General features: G+C 58.7%; 2 protein-coding genes across 2 annotated transcripts; one reads left to right on the plus strand and one right to left on the minus strand.

The window, feature by feature from the left end:
* Window positions 1-1536: 1536 nt before the first annotated feature.
* Window positions 1537-10726, plus strand: UBA7 (ubiquitin like modifier activating enzyme 7). The gene is made up of 24 exons (XM_005892100.2): window positions 1537-1812; window positions 1897-2065; window positions 2173-2307; window positions 2417-2523; window positions 2842-2932; window positions 3023-3158; window positions 3559-3656; window positions 3741-3884; window positions 4535-4717; window positions 4899-5006; window positions 5164-5244; window positions 5326-5481; window positions 5577-5742; window positions 5821-6023; window positions 6120-6184; window positions 6276-6459; window positions 6536-6610; window positions 6864-7038; window positions 7552-7625; window positions 7894-7986; window positions 8079-8270; window positions 9802-9894; window positions 9960-10060; window positions 10516-10726. The coding sequence occupies exons 1-24, from the start codon at window positions 1616-1618 to the stop codon at window positions 10625-10627; spliced, it is 3138 nt and encodes a 1045-aa protein (XP_005892162.2). The 5' UTR covers window positions 1537-1615; the 3' UTR covers window positions 10628-10726.
* Window positions 10727-10791: 65 nt separating this feature from the next.
* Window positions 10792-12689, minus strand: INKA1 (inka box actin regulator 1). The gene is made up of 2 exons (XM_005892099.3): window positions 12476-12689; window positions 10792-11738 (listed from the first exon to the last, which is right to left on the minus strand). Exons 1-2 carry the CDS (start codon window positions 12686-12688, stop codon window positions 10938-10940), a joined length of 1014 nt encoding a protein of 337 aa, XP_005892161.2. The 5' UTR covers window position 12689; the 3' UTR covers window positions 10792-10937.
* Window positions 12690-13488: the final 799 nt, after the last annotated feature.

Genomic DNA, 13488 nt, shown 5'->3' on the forward strand with positions numbered 1-13488 from the left:
TCTGTGTGACCCCACAGACGGCAGCCCACCAGGCTCCCCTGTCCCTGGGATTCTCCAGGCGAGAATACTGGAGTGGGTTGCCATTTCCTACTCCTAGGTACATACCCAAAGAAATAGAAAACAGGTGCTCAAGTACTTGTTCAAGAATGATCATGTAGCACTATTCATAATATTCAAAAAGTGTTAACAATTCAAATGTCAACCAGTGACTGGATAATGTCTTCCCTGGAGGCTCAGCTGGTAAAGAATCTGCCTGCCATGCGGGAGACCTAGGGTTGATCCCCGGGTTGGGAAGATCCCCTGGAGAAGGAAACGGCTACCCATGCCAGTATTCTGGCCTGGAGAATTCCATTGACTGTATATAGGGTTGCTGAGTAACAAATTGTGATACGTGCTTCTCAGAATATTATTCAGCCACAAAAAGGAATGATGTCCTGAGACATGATACAATTTGGATTACCCTCAAAAAGATTATAAGTGAAAACAGATACCAAAGGTCACATTTTGTATGATTCCTTTTATATAAAATATACAGAACAGGCAAATCCCTAGTGACAGAAAGCATGTATGTTTGCCAGGCGATAGAATGGGGGTGTGTAGCAAGTATCCAAGGTAGTTGTGTCTTTTGGTGGGTGATGAGGTTTTGAAAGTAGAGAGAGATGCTGATTGCACAACATTGTCAATACACTAAATCCCACTAAATTGTATACTTTAAAATGGTTATTTTAAACCATTTTATGGTTTATGATGTATAGGTTTTACCTTAATTTTAAAAAAAAAAAGAATTTTTGATAGCACTTGGTTTATTGTGGAGTTTTGTGGGGAACTGTGGTCCATCCTCTAGAGGACTGGCCCTGGGTTCCTAAGAAGGCAGAAGGAGTGTGGGGAAGGTAGCCCCTCTTTTCTATTTTTTGCAACTTCCTCTGAATCTGTAATTATTTTAAAATATAAAGGACACATGATCATAGCTGCTCCTAGTCTTCCACTCAGGGCTGGCACTCAGAGACTGACATCGCTCTTTGAGTCCTGGGACACATCACTGAGAGATCCTGACTGGCCTCCTGGGGCTGCCAACTGTCCCGGCTGTGCACTGTGGGCAGAGGGGAATCCCTGGTCCCAGAGGAGATGACTCCAGGACACGCAGGCACTCCCAACAGTGCTAGGCTGCACCCCAAGTCTGGGTGAGCCCTGGATGTGGGCAGCGTAGCCCATGAGCTCTCTCAGCCTCTGGGATGGGGCTGGCTCTGCCCTCTAGGGTCTCTAAGTCTCTGTGTGTGGATAGGAGGCTAGGTGAGTCCTCAGGACAAGGGCATCCCCACCAGTCCTGTGGGCATGAAGCCCATTCAGACAGGGACCCCTGAAGAGGATAGGAGCTTGCAGTTCGGGACATCTAGGGAGCTACAGGAGACCACAGGGATACCTTCCATGGCCCTGCCCTCTTTCTTCCTTAAGAGAAATACCTGCTTTCCCAGAGAGAAATGGATCCAGGAATTCTCTCCCCACTTGCCAGTGCCTTAGGCTGCCAGAAGTCTTTGCCAAGCCAGGCTGTGCAGGACAGGCTGGAGGCAGGACTACGAGCCCGTTCAGTTTCACTTTCACTTTTGCTTTACCCGAAATGACAGAGGAACCAGGAAGAAAGCTGCCAGCTGCATTTTCATTTCTGAGCCTTAGCTCCTGTTTGCACTGGCCACTGCTGGGCACTGGCTCCTGCTGGCACTGCCTCCTGTCTACAAGCCCTGCAGCCCCGGGCCTCAGGATGGATACCCTGGAGACCTCCAAGTTGCTGGATAAGGAGCTATACTCACGGCAGCTGTGAGGCTCAAGGAGGGGAGGAGAGCAGGGTAGCCTTCTAACCCCTGATTTCCAATTGCCTGCCCTCTTTCTTCCCGCCCACAGGTATGTGCTGGGCTTGCCCGCCATGCAGAGAATTCAGGGAGCCAAGGTGCTGCTGTCTGGCCTGCAGGGCCTGGGGGCTGAGGTGGCCAAAAATTTGGTCCTGATGGGCGTGGGCAGCCTCACTCTCCATGATCCCCACCCTACTTGCTGGTCTGACCTGGCTGCCCAGGTGAGGCTCCTGGGGGGCGGAGGGGAGAGCTTTGGGTTTCCAGACCAGGGTGGGGGTGGGGCCCAAGAGAAAACTCCTTGCTAAAGTCAGTCTGGGCATCTCTTTAGTTTCTGCTCTCAGAGCAGGACTTGGGAAGGAGCAGAGCTGAGGCCTCTCAAAAACTTCTGGCTGAGCTCAATGGAGCCGTTCAGGTGTGCGTCTACACAGGCGACATCACCAAGGACCTGCTGCTGGATTTCCAGGTGCCCTCCCAGCCCTACTCTCCAGGCCAACCTCCCCCACCCCCAACCCTTAGCAGCAGAGTGGGCTCGAAGTGGTTCTGGCCCTACTGATCTCATGACGTCCACTCAGGTGGTGGTGCTGACCGCCTCGAGGCTGGAGGAGCAGCTGAGAGTGGGCACCTTGTGCCACGAGCATGGAGTCTGCTTCCTGGTGGCAGACACCCGAGGCCTTGTGGGGTGAGATGGCTCGCCCAGCCTGCCACATCACAGGCAGCGAGCGATCCCAGTTCCAGGCTTGCTCCAGAGCTCCTCCACCCAACCCCAGGGCTGTTCCCCACTTTCCCTTCTTGATCACAGTCCCCAGTCCTATTCGTCTGCTTCCTCTACCCCAGCCTCCAGACTTGTTCAGTACATCTTTCAAACTCCAGTTTCCAAGCCTCTCCCAGCACTTTTTCCCCAATTCCTCAGGGCTTGCCCTAGTGCCTGTTGCCCTTCACCACAACCGTGGCGGTTAAACACTGAGTCAGCTCAGTGACCCCTGCCACCCCGCCACAGGCAGTTGTTCTGTGACTTTGGTGAGAACTTCACTGTGCAGGACCCCACAGAGGCAGAACCCCTGACGGCCAACATCCAGCACATCTCCCAGGTGGGTGCTGGGGTAGGGGACACTACCCCTACTGAGGATCCTGTGAAAGGCAGGGCTAGGCCCCCCTGAGCAGGCCGCCTCTCATCACAGGGCTCCCCTGGCATTCTCACTCTGAGAGAAGAGGCTGATACCCACCACTTCCACACAGGGGATTGGGTGACTTTCTCAGGCATTGAGGGCATGGTGGAGCTCAACGGCTGTGATCCTCGGCCTCTCCATGTGCGGGGTAAGTCAACCCCACTCCAGGCTCAGCACCCAGGCTCCTGTGGGGGTGGACACAGCCTGGTTTTTGGAGATAAGGTCTCTCTCTACCTTCCTCAGGGCAGAGCCACATTGAGAATTTTGTTTTGTTTTAATCATTTATTTGGCTGCCTCGGGTCTTAGTGGCAGCGTGTGGGGTCTTCCATGGCTCTAGCTGTGGCCTACGGGCTTAGTTGCTCCATGGCATTTGGGATCTTATTTCCTGACCAGGGATTGAATCTACATCCCCTGCATCACAATGCGGATTCTTAACTAACTGGACCACCAGGGAAATCCCACCTTGAGAATGCTGAGGCAAGACAGGATGGGCTGTGGGAAGCTACTCAGGTTCAGAAGTCATGCTGACTAGGCTCAATCTTCCCCAGAGGACGGGACCTTGGAGATTGGAGACACAACAGCTTTCTCTTGTTACTTACGTGGCGGGGCTGTCACTGAGGTCAAGAGAGCCAAGACTGTCAGCCACGTGAGTGCAAGGTCATCTGGGGTTGGGTGCCTCGAGGGGCCCACAGTGTTCTGGACCTGACCCTAAACTGAATGCCCTCTGCAGGAACCCCTGGACACAGCCCTCCTTCAACCCCGTGTGGTGGCCCAGAGTGCCCAGAAAGTTCGTGCCCGCTGCCTGCATCAGTCCTTCCGCGCACTGCACAAGTTCCAGCAGCTCCATGGCCGCCCTCCCAAGCCTTGGGATCCTGTGAGTGGCCCCGATGCCCCTCTCCCTAGCCTCTGTCTTAATGGGGCCTCACCTACCAGGAGGTGACTGACTGTCTTACGGATCCAAGTTTGAATCTGGAAGCAGTGTCCCACTCATATAAAGAAGATAGGACGGGCTGCAGGGAGCTGATAAATAAACACTTATCTCTAGACCAGCTGTTCTAAGTTGCTCAGTCGTGTCTGACTCTTTGTGACCCCATGGACTGTAGCCCGCCAGGCTCCTCTGTCCATAGGGATTCTCCGGGCCAGAATCCTGGAGTGCGTTGCCATGCCGTCCTTCAGGGGATCTTCCCAACCCAGGGATCAAACCCAGGTCTCCTGTGTTTCAGGCAGATTCTTTACCATCTGAGCCAGCAGGGAAGCCCAGACCAGAGGCTGAGTTCATGAAGGGGCCAAGCACAAAGCCTGGGGACTCATGCCACTCCCCACCCTTCAGATCTGGTCTGGCAGCTGCTCCCAGGTTTGGGGAGCCTCCAGGGCTATTGTCTGGCACCAGGCATTGTCTAGTGGGGCCTTCCCACTCAGGCTTCTGCTTCCTCTTCTGTGGAACAGCGGGGATGGCTGCCTGAAGGATTCAGATGTGGGGTGGAGCTCAGGCTGGGTCTGCTTTAACAGAATTCTACCTACTAGGTTGATGCAGAGATGGTGGTGGACCTGGCCCAGGCCATGGGACCACTGAAGGGGACAGAAGGAGAGCCTCTGGAAGAGCAGCTGGATGAGGCTCTGGTGCGGACAGTTGCCCTGAGCAGTGCTGGTGGCTTGAGCCCCATGGCAGCCGTGCTGGGTGCAGTGGCTGCCCAAGAAGTGCTGAAGGTGGGCACAGGCAGAGACAGGGCGGGGCTGGGAAGGGTGCAGAGGTCACTGTGGATGCCACAGGGTGCCCAACACTGGACAGCAGCCTTAGGAGCTTCACCAACCTGGGTGCAGCCCTCAGCCAGGATCTCAGGGGATTAGGAGGTACCAAGAGTCCCTGGACTAAAGCTCTGACTTACAGGCGATCTCTGGCAAGTTTATGCCCCTGGACCAGTGGCTGTACTTCGATGCTCTGGATTGCCTTCCAGAAGATGGGGACCCCTTTCCCAACCCTGAGGACTGTGCACCGGTGAGAACCCGCGGTAGGGATGCAAGCCTTAGCTAAACTCAGGACTCAGGGAGAAACATGAAGAATGGTCCTGAGGTCCTGACCTGGAAAACTGGAAGTGAGAGGGAGACCCAGCACAGGCCAGCGGGCGTCACCAAGCCCTGTCTGTGTTCCCTAGAGATGCTGCCGCTATGATGGGCAAACCGCAGTGTTCGGGACCAATTTTCAGGAGAAGCTGAGCCACCAGCACTACCTCCTGGTGAGCGACGTGGTGAGGTCGGGAGTGTGCGGAGGGGTGAGGCCTGGCCCTCTGGCTAAGTTTGCTCTTGTCTGCCGGCAGGTGGGTGCTGGCGCTGTTGGCTGCGAGCTGCTCAAAAGCTTTGCCCTGATGGGCCTGGGGGCCGGGGACGGTGGAGGCGTGACTGTTGCCGACATGGACCATGTGGAGCTCTCCAACCTCAGCCGGCAATTCCTCTTCAGGTCCCAGGACATTCATGTGAGTGCTGACCCTTCCCCACACCCACGTCCTGGACTGTCCTCCCACAGTACCCCCCTCCCCCTACTCCCAACATCTTCCTGCTTTCTTCTCAGAGGCAAAAGGCAGAGGTGGCTGCAGAGGCCACTCGCCGCCTGAATGCAGACTTGCAGGTTACCCCACTCAACCTCCAGCTGGATCCCACTACAGAGGACATCTTTGGGGATGACTTCTTCTCTGGTGTGAATGGAGTGGCTGCTGCCCTGGACACTTTTGAGGCCCGTGAGTGCCCAGCCTCGGAACTCACTCTTGTCTGAGGCTGTGCCAGCCCCACTTCTGACCCTTTGCCTCCCTTGCCAGGGGACTACGTAGCTGCTCGCTGCACCCATTTTCTGAAACCACTGCTGGAGGCGGGCACCATGGGCACCCGGGGCAGCGCTAGCGTGTTCATACCGCACGTGACTGAGAACTACAAAGCCCCCTCTGATGCAGCTTCTGAAGATGCCCCCGACCCTGTCTGCACCGTGCGGTACATTCCTGCCACAACCGAGCACACCGTGCAGGTGGGAGGCACCCCGAGACGCCTACCTGCCTGGCTCAGTCCTCTGCCCCAGACCCATTTCCTAACTGCCACCTCATGGCTGCTCCCTCCTCCACAGTGGGCCAAGGGTGAATTTGACGACCTTTTCTGTGAGTCTGCCAAGACCATCAACAGCCACCCACAGTAAGACCCCTGACAAGGGCGAATGGGAGTCCAGGGTCCCTAAGACCAGGAGCCTCAGGGCTTAGACTCAAGCTTTCCCAACCGTCCACAGGGCACTCTCGTCTCCAGAAGACTTGGTTAAGTCACAGAAGCAGCCCCTGCTGCAGACAATGCGGGGTGTCCTGACAGAGCGTCCGCAGACCTGGCAAGACTGCGTGCTGTGGGCCTTTGGCCACTGGCAGCTCCGCTTCCATTATGGCATCACACAGCTGCTGAGGACCTACCCACCTGACAAAGTGGGTGGCTGGGGGTCAGGAGGCTGAGGGCTTGGGGGCAACTGGACTGAGCCCAGCAGCCTCTATGTTTCCCTAGGTGCAGGAGGATGGAACTCCATTCTGGTCGGGTCCCAAACAGTGTCCCCAGCCCTTGAAGTTTGATGCCAGCCAAGTGAGTGGGGTCCCTTGGCAGCCCTGAGATGGAAATGTGGCCCCTCAGGGCAGAGGTGGGCACCTCTGTGTTTTGTAGTGATGCCGAGACGCTGAGAGGGAGACAGCCACGTCTGTGCACATGTGGGTGTCCACATGGGAGGCGGAGGCAGGCCCTCCAACAGATCTTCAAGTGGGCGGTGGCCCCCGCCCCACGCACCCACACACGCTCACTCAGGCCCATGCAGCTGCCCCTGCTCTGGGTCTCATTGCAGGATATGCACCTCCTTTACGTGCTGGCAGCTGCCAACTTGTATGCCCAGATGCATGGGCTGCCTGGCTCACAAGACCAGACTGCGCTCAGGGGACTACTGAATTTGCTGCCACTGCCTGACCCCCAGAACTTGGACCGCATTTTTGCTAGTGAGCTGGAGCTGGATTCGCCTTCTGGTGAGTTTGGTGAGGTCCCCAGCCCTGACCCCTCTATGCTGCCACCCAAAGGCCTGAGCTTCCTCAGCCTGTGCTGCAGAAAGAAGATGGGTCTGGGGGCCCTGAAGCCAAGTCACAACCTATTAAGCCCTCTCACCTTGCTTCTCTCTAGCCTTGGATTCATCCCCTGGTCCTGGAGTAGGTCCTCTCCCTCCTATTTACCATCCTCCCCACCCATTCCCTTGGCCAACTCTCAGCAAAGGAAAAAAACCCGCAAACCACTGGGCCCTGGGGAGCAACTAGCTGTGGCTCCCCAGATGAGGACAGGGTCACCTAGGTGTGCATGTGTGTGTGCGGGCATACATACGTGAGGGCTAGGGCTGCCAGAGAAGAGATTGCACCATCCATCAAGGGGTCTCCCTGCAAGTGGTAAGTGACAGACTTGGCAGGGACCAAGGACAGGCAGGCAGGCTCAAGAAGAGTACAGGACTTGGGGGCTAAGGACTGTTTCAACCCTCCTCCTTCTCCCAACAGGCTGTAAGCAGCTGCATGAAGACCTGAAGACCTGGAGCAAGGGTCCTCCCCTTGAACCCTTGACATTTGAGAAGGTCGGAGCCCAAGTGGGAGTGAAGGGCTGGGCCAGAGAGGTTGATGGGGAAGGTCAAGAGCTAAGTAGGTAGCTTTGAAGTCCCTGGGCCTGAGTTTTCCTCCCTGAAGGAGCCCTGAATCACCTCAGCTTCCCTGAGCCTCCGTCTCCTTACCTGTTAAGTGGGGTGATGTGAGCCTCCACCCCATAGAATCGTGTGAAGACCTGTGCAGTGGCACAGGTTCGGGGGACTGGGACAGTGTTCACATGACTGTGCTTGGGTCTCATAGGACAATGACAGCAACTTCCACGTGGATTTTGTGGTGGCAGCGGCCAGCCTGAGAGCTCAGAACTATGGGATCCCAGTGGCCAGCCACGCCGAGGTAACCTGCCCCTTGGGGCTCAGGCCTGGAGGTGGTGGGTCAAACCCTAGCCTTAGGCCTTGGGCCCAGATCAGATCTCTTGTCCTTGGCAGACCAAGCGAATTGTGGGCCGGATTATCCCAGCCGTTGTCACCACTACAGCGGCCGTGGCTGGCCTGGTGGGCCTGGAGCTGTACAAGGTGGTGGGTGGACTACGGTCCCACCATGCCTTTCGCCACAGCTATCTGCACCTGGCTGAAAACTACTTTAGCCGCTGGGTACCTAAGGCCCCAGACATCCAGAAGGTGAGCCCTGGACACCCCATCTGTACCAGACCTGAGTTTTCCCTGCACCTACCCAAACAGGCCCTTCTCCAGCTTTAGGCCCTCGTGGGACGCAGACTCTGGGGGAGTCCTCAAGACTTCCTTCAGCCGCCTCCCTGCTGTACAGCCAGGCTGGGACCTGTCAGACACAGGAAGCAGCCGTCAGCCACCCCCAACCCCCAACCCTCCGGGTCTGGGGGAGCTGCAGCTTTAACTCATTAGTGGAGCCAGACATCCATCCCCCACCATCCCCGCCTTCCCTGAGGGGGAGGGGGGACTAGGGCCCAAGCCCTAAACAGAGCCTAACGTCAGGCTGCCAGGCATGGGGATCCTCGCCCGCCCCCCCTCAACTAAGTTAAAGGGCATTGAACTCACCAGCATGGGTGTGGGGGTGTGCAACCCTGTCACAGGGTGTGAGGGCACCCGGGTCTGGGCATCCCTGGCCCCATGGTGTGTGGCCATGGAGGGAGCATGCTTGCACATCTGTGTGCCAGAGGAGACTGCAGGGCCCTTTCATGATGTGGGCCTGCATGGTTTTGCCTGTGAGTACACGTGTGGGCTTGTGTGCATATGTGTTCCTTCAAGAGTTGGGCTGTGAATGCCCCAGCTGTGTACCCAGTCTCTGCAAAAGTTGGCATTTCCTTGGGGACACAGGAGAGGGTCTGGAGAGAATTCTCTCACCAGGGCAGAGGGGAGAGGTCATGGGCCGGCACTGGGCTTAGGCTGAGCAGCCCTGGGGGTCCCTCAGGGCACAGCACACAGAGCCCCTTTGTGAGGGCCCCTCCTCTAGCTAGAACACAAGCTGCCTTTGTCCATGGAGGAGGGGAAGGGAGGGGAAGGGTCCCCCACATCACTTCTGGTCCTGTCTCAGCTTGACCTCGCTGTTTTCTGGGGAGCTGGCAGAACCCCTCTAGTCTTGGTCCCTGGCTGCCTGCCACCCTTATGCCCTCAGCTCTGGGTACCAGAACCCCAAGACTCAAGAAACAAGGAACAAAGGGACAGGAAGAGAGTCCTCTGTGGACTGTGTTCCCGCTGGAGTCACTGTGCCCCTCACCCATGTGTCTATGAGAAAGTCCAAGGCCCTGGTGGTAAAGAATTAGGGGACCGGATGTACACGCCCCCCACCCTCTCTTCCAGCCTTGCATTTGAGGAACAGGCAGCTTTATCAGAGATTGCAGCAGCCCTGCTCCTGCTTCCTCGCTTCCTCAGGAAGCATTGCCCCCCCCCCAACACACACACACACACACACACACAATCAGCCTGTGTGATAGATCGCCTGTTTCCCTGTGCAGGGGGCCCCATAGCCCCATTTCCTGTCCCAGCACAGGCGGGGAGGGTGTTGAGATTCTGGGCCTAGATCCCACGTTTCATCCCCACCCCCTGGCTTCTGCTTCCTGCCTCTAGTCCAGCTCCTCCCCTAGGAAAGGGGCCATAAGCTATTGGCAACTGGGGCAGGGAGAGGGTGTGTGTGTGTGTAAGAAGCTTCTCACTCCTCCTCACTGCCACCCCCCAGTTCCATCACCTGAAGTGGACCTGCTGGGACCGCCTGGAAGTGCCTGCTGGGCAGCCTGAGAGGACCCTGGAGTCGTTGCTGGCCCACATCCAGGTGTGCCCCAGTTCTGCCCTGCTCCCAGGCCTGGTCCCGCTGGCCCCTGACCCATATCTCTCTAGGAGCGACAAGGACTGAGGGTGACGATGCTCCTGCACGGGTCGGCCCTGCTCTACTCAGCAGGATGGTCTGAGGAAAAACAGACCCAGCGCCTGTCCCGCAGGTGAGCCCACACCTGGCTTTAACAAGGCCCTGGAGGTTGGAGGTGAGGATGTGCAGCTTCTCCTCTTCCCAACCCCATTTGGGCCCCTCACACCTTCCTGAAGTTTTCTTTTGCCAAATGGAGCCAGCAAACGGGCTGGGGGTGGGGGGAGGGCCAGGAGCCCTCTAGGAGGGGCCTCTAGGAGCTGCCTGCTTGGCCAGCCCCACCAGCTCCTCCACACCCTCCTCAGCTCCCCTTTCACGGCCCACTCCCAGGGGACTCACAGCTTCCTGCCTCCTGCTCGCCCCGCCAGCCGCTCCTAAAATAGTTTTCAGATGTTTCCTGTCTTGGGCTGCTCCTGCTCCTGGCTTGGCCTCCTTATGGCCCCCAGCACCCTGGAGCCCATGCCAGGACACTCTCTGCCTGTCACCGCTCACCTACCCAATCTCCCCACCCCTCTCCCCCCACACCACCAGGGTGACAGATCTGGTGAAGAAGGTGCCTGGGCAGCGGGTGCTGGTATTGGAACTTGGCTACGAGGGTGAGGAGGATGACACTAACTTTCCACGCTTGCACTACAAGCTGTGACAAGGCAGCAGCCCCACCACCCAGCTCCATCGGGCCCTGCGTCCCGAGCCCTGCATCCCAAGCCCACAGCAGACACTCAATAAATACTTGTTGAAGGAAGGTGTTCAGTGGACAGGATGGGTGTTGGAGCAGACGCATGGCGTGTGACACAGGCATAACAAGGACCCCTGCAGGGGAGGGAAAAGGCTCTTGCGATTCGCCTGCCTGAGTTGTGCCTTGCAGGGCTGGTGCTGCCTTCTGGAGCCTCGGGGGTTACGGAACCAGGATTGTCCAGAGAAAGGCCTTTATTGTCCCAGGCTGGAGGGCAGGGTCAGAGGTAGCTGACAACATCATTGCAAATGATGGGCTGCCGACTGCGGCAACTCATGAGGGCTGCAAAGCGTGAGACATCCGCAGGTAGTTCGGGTTCTGGGCGAGGTGGGCATGACAGTCGCTTTCCTGCCAGCGCTGCCCGGCGCGCCCTGGCCAGCTGGCGCCGCAGCTGCTCAGAGAGGCCCAGCAGGAACTGGGGGGGCCGAGCACGCGCACGGGGCCCACCCCCATTGTCCCCCTCACCCGCTGCCTCAGGCAGCTCCATCCAGTTGTGCACCAAGTCCGCAAAGCAGTTGTCCCCCAGCACCAGGGGCTGGCGACTACGACCCCTGCTCAGCAGGGCCGTGGTCCAGTCCTCGGCTTCCAGCCCCCGCCAGTGCTCCAGGCAGGCATCTGGGGTGGACTTGGGCCGTGGTCGGTGGACAGGTGGTACCCGGGCCACGGGCGCTCCGCCAGGCTGGGTGACACCACTGGTTGAGAGGCGCTGTCTCCGGAGGGGCCATGCCGAGGGTGCTGGGTGCTGGGGTACGGGCAGCTCTTCCTCTCTCCATGTGCTGCCCGACACCTCTGAGAAGCCGGAGTCCCAGTCCAGGCCGTGCTCTCTGGGACCCCCCAAGGCTTCACTCCTGTCTCCTGTCACCCCTACTTCGTCATCCTCTTCCTCCACACCACAGACCGAGTCCTCTTCCAACGCATCTGAGGCCCTGAGCTGGTGTTTGAGCCGCACGCCTGGGCGGTGTTTGGGGGGTGGCGGAAGGGGACCAGGCATTGGGGGTGAGCCAGTGTCCCGGCCACACAGCTGTGGAAGAAGAGAGGGCAGAAGTGGTAGGAGTAGTGCTGGTCACTCCGGCCTGCCTGGTCAGGCCAGTTCCAAAACAGAAGGCCCAGGAGGGCTGGGCAGGCCTGCAGGCCTCAGCAGCAAGGCCTCTAGCGGGCACCGGGTCGGCATGGGGCGCTGGCACACGAAGCTCGTGTGGCTCCCATCCGCCGACCTGGTGGCAGTCTGGCAGGCTGCAGCACGCAGAGCCGGGCAAGTTGGTACCCGCCACCAGGGCGGGAGGCAGGGTTGTGGGCCTGCATGGGGAAGTAGGTCTCGCTCAGGGCTGGGGGGATATCCTGTGCCTCTTGAGGGATTCAGCTCCCCAAAGCCCGCAGCCTCTTTCAGAGAAGGAAAGAGCACCTTCTAGGAAGACAAGAGGTACACGCCAAACTGGAATAAGGGGCATCGGTAGTGGCGCCACTACCTTTTTAGTTCCTTAAAACCCCCCTGTTCTGCCCAAGAAGTTTCTCCCCCACAACTTCCTCCGTTGCGCCGGCAGCACGGCCAGCTGGGCGGCTGTTACTTGATGCCCAGCGCAGCTCCCAATCGTCCGAAACCCGACGCAGGCCATCTGGGCCATCTACGCCGCCCCGCCCCCATCCTGTCTTGGATGGGCACTCGGGACAGCTTCCCCCAATCCGAGTGTCATTCGGGTAGGAAGGCAGCCGAGCACCCCACACAAGTCCTCACGAGCCACGCCCGCCCCCAAGCCTCACCAGTTCCCAGCGCAGCTGGCCCAGGAAACTGTCAAGCCGAGCGCTGTGCATGTCCGTGCCGCAGCCCCCTCCAGGCCTGCCAGTTCCTCTTCGAACTCCAGCGAGAGCGGTGCGGAGAGGGCTCGGCGGGCCGGCCAGCGGCGCCCTTGCCCTCCGCCTGTCTCCGCGGCTCCTCCCTCTCCCCAGCTCTTGCCGCCGCCGCCGCCCCAACATCTGGCGGCCCCGCCCCGCCCCTGGCGCCTCAGCCAATGGGGATGGGGCGGGGCTGGTGTGGCTCCACCCCCGGGGCCCTGCCGGGTGGGCGAGCCTGACGCCCACTACCCACTCCCTAGAAGCAGCTCTTATGGGGAAGGGCGGGACTGTAGCTGGAAACCTGGCGGGATCCGGCCCGGGAGTCCTCGTAGTCCTGGGCCGTTGACCTGACTCCCAGGACAAGTCGCGCCCCTGCGGTAGCCTCAGTTTCCCCATTTTTTCCCAGGGGAAAGTTGTGGTCCCTCCCGCAGGGGTCCCTGGAGCGTACGGGTACCGCGGCTGCACCCTTGAGCGGGTAGATCGGGCCCAATCGTCGGGTTCGGCAGTGCTGTGGCCCACTCGTGGTCCGACCCACTAAATCCGCTCCTGGAGCCGGCCTCCACAGTCCCTGGAAGTCATGGGAGGGGTCCGGACCCTCTGAGGACTCAGGGAGCGCAGAACCTCGCTGCAGCACCGGGGAGGAGCCCGGGCCAAGGCCCAGCCTCCCACTCCCTTGTCTCTCGCCTCGGCCGAGCTAAGCAGGGCTGCCCTCTCGTGGGGATTCCCAACACCCGCATCCTGTCTATCCCGGACTACAGGCAGGCTGAGTGAATGCAGGGGTTTACAGCAGGGGGTTCTTTGACCAAAGGATTAGAGCCTGTTCCCTGAGGTGGCTAGGGCTACGTTCAACGACACAGACTAACTGGAGACAAACTAGATAAGTCAGTAGACAGCAAAATACCAGGGAAGGCCTAGATATTTCTCATGGTGGTAGTTGGGGG

The sequence above is a fragment of the Bos mutus genome, chromosome 22 (assembly GCF_027580195.1).
Source record: "Bos mutus isolate GX-2022 chromosome 22, NWIPB_WYAK_1.1, whole genome shotgun sequence".
Lineage (NCBI taxonomy): Eukaryota > Metazoa > Chordata > Mammalia > Artiodactyla > Bovidae > Bos > Bos mutus.